This window comes from Odontomachus brunneus, unplaced genomic scaffold (assembly GCF_010583005.1).
Source record: "Odontomachus brunneus isolate Ranch 3 - 2012 unplaced genomic scaffold, Obru_v1 Obru_scaffold_198, whole genome shotgun sequence".
Classification (NCBI taxonomy): Eukaryota; Metazoa; Arthropoda; class Insecta; order Hymenoptera; family Formicidae; genus Odontomachus; species Odontomachus brunneus.
In genome coordinates, this window is record NW_022639648.1 from 33,761 (window position 1) to 35,110 (window position 1,350).

The following is a 1,350-nucleotide window of genomic DNA, read 5'->3' on the forward strand; positions in this document are numbered from 1 at the left end:
ATATATATATATATATATATATATATATATATATATATATATATATATATATATATATATATTAAAATTACATATATACTATACATATAAAAACAAATTTTCGCGTACTTATAATACAAATAAAATTATAATCAATTTACGATTAAATATAATCAGGTTTCATAATATTAATTATTTTAATATTAGTCAAGTATAATTGGTTTCTTATACTGATATACAAAAAGTAAAAGTTTATACTTCTCTTAATTTTTAAATTAAGTTTCCCAAATTATATTTTTTTAATATTGATTTATAATAATTAATATCTCCAAAATAATAATTTCTTATTACAAGACAAATTCTTGTAATACGGAAACTGATAACATCTCTAAGTTTATATACATGTATTATATTATTATATATGTAAGAATTTTCTCCCGTTTTTTTTCTTTCTTTCTCTCTCTCTCTCTCTCTCTCTCTCTCTCTCTTTCTCTGTGTATGTGTGTGTATGCGTGCGTGCGTACGCTGTTAATTAATAATAATTAATTTATATAAAATATTAAATATTTTCAATATCACAAAATATTGTATGTCTGAAACAATTAATTTCAAATCATGGCTAAATAATTTTAGAAATTAATGTTTTCATTTAATATATTTTTTTATTATGAATTATGTTCTTTTTTATTGTCAAGATATACATTACAATGTACTTAAATATTTACTTGTATACACATATAGTTAAATTTTTAAAGGTAATGAATCATAATACCCACACAGCAGGAATGTCCCAAATCGTTATAGGGATATCTTGAAGATATCACATATCCCAAATATATTTTTAGGATGTCTCTATGATATATTTTGGACACCTCTGCTGTGTGGATACTCACCTCACTCTCAAGCACACATATATATAATACTTTGTCTTTTATTTAGGTGCGCAAGCTTTTTCTCGAAAGCATCCTTTGTCATGTTGGCTGTCTACAATGTTGGTTGTTTTTGCAAGTGGAATGTTATGCAACGGATTATTAGGAGAACCAATTCTTGCACCATTAAAAAATACACCACAAGTAGTAGTTGCAACCGTCGTTTGGTAATTTTATTGTATTTAATTTATATTACATTTATTCACTCTCTTTTTTATGATTATGTTGATATTAAAAAAATTAGATGCGGCATAATTATAATGTTTTACAGGTATATGATCTTTTATACACCATTTGACATCGGTTATAAAATAGCTAAATTTTTACCGGTAAAAATAGTGTGCGCAGCTATGAAGGAAATTTATAGGTGAGTAAATATATAGTATTTCTGATATATGTATATATATATATATATATATATATATATATATATATATATATA

The 1,350-nt window shown here is 23.3% G+C and overlaps 1 protein-coding gene across 2 annotated transcripts in view; it reads left to right on the forward strand.

Moving 5' to 3' along the window:
- Positions 1-1,350, forward strand: part of LOC116851978 (trimeric intracellular cation channel type 1B.1) — a 179,486-nt gene that overhangs the window by 21,800 nt on the left and 156,336 nt on the right. For both annotated transcript variants that reach the window (XM_032831908.1, XM_032831907.1), the window contains 2 exons: positions 919-1,075; positions 1,180-1,275. In XM_032831908.1, the coding sequence (XP_032687799.1) occupies positions 919-1,075; positions 1,180-1,275 (253 nt within the window). The remainder of the gene's footprint in view (positions 1-918; positions 1,076-1,179; positions 1,276-1,350) is intronic.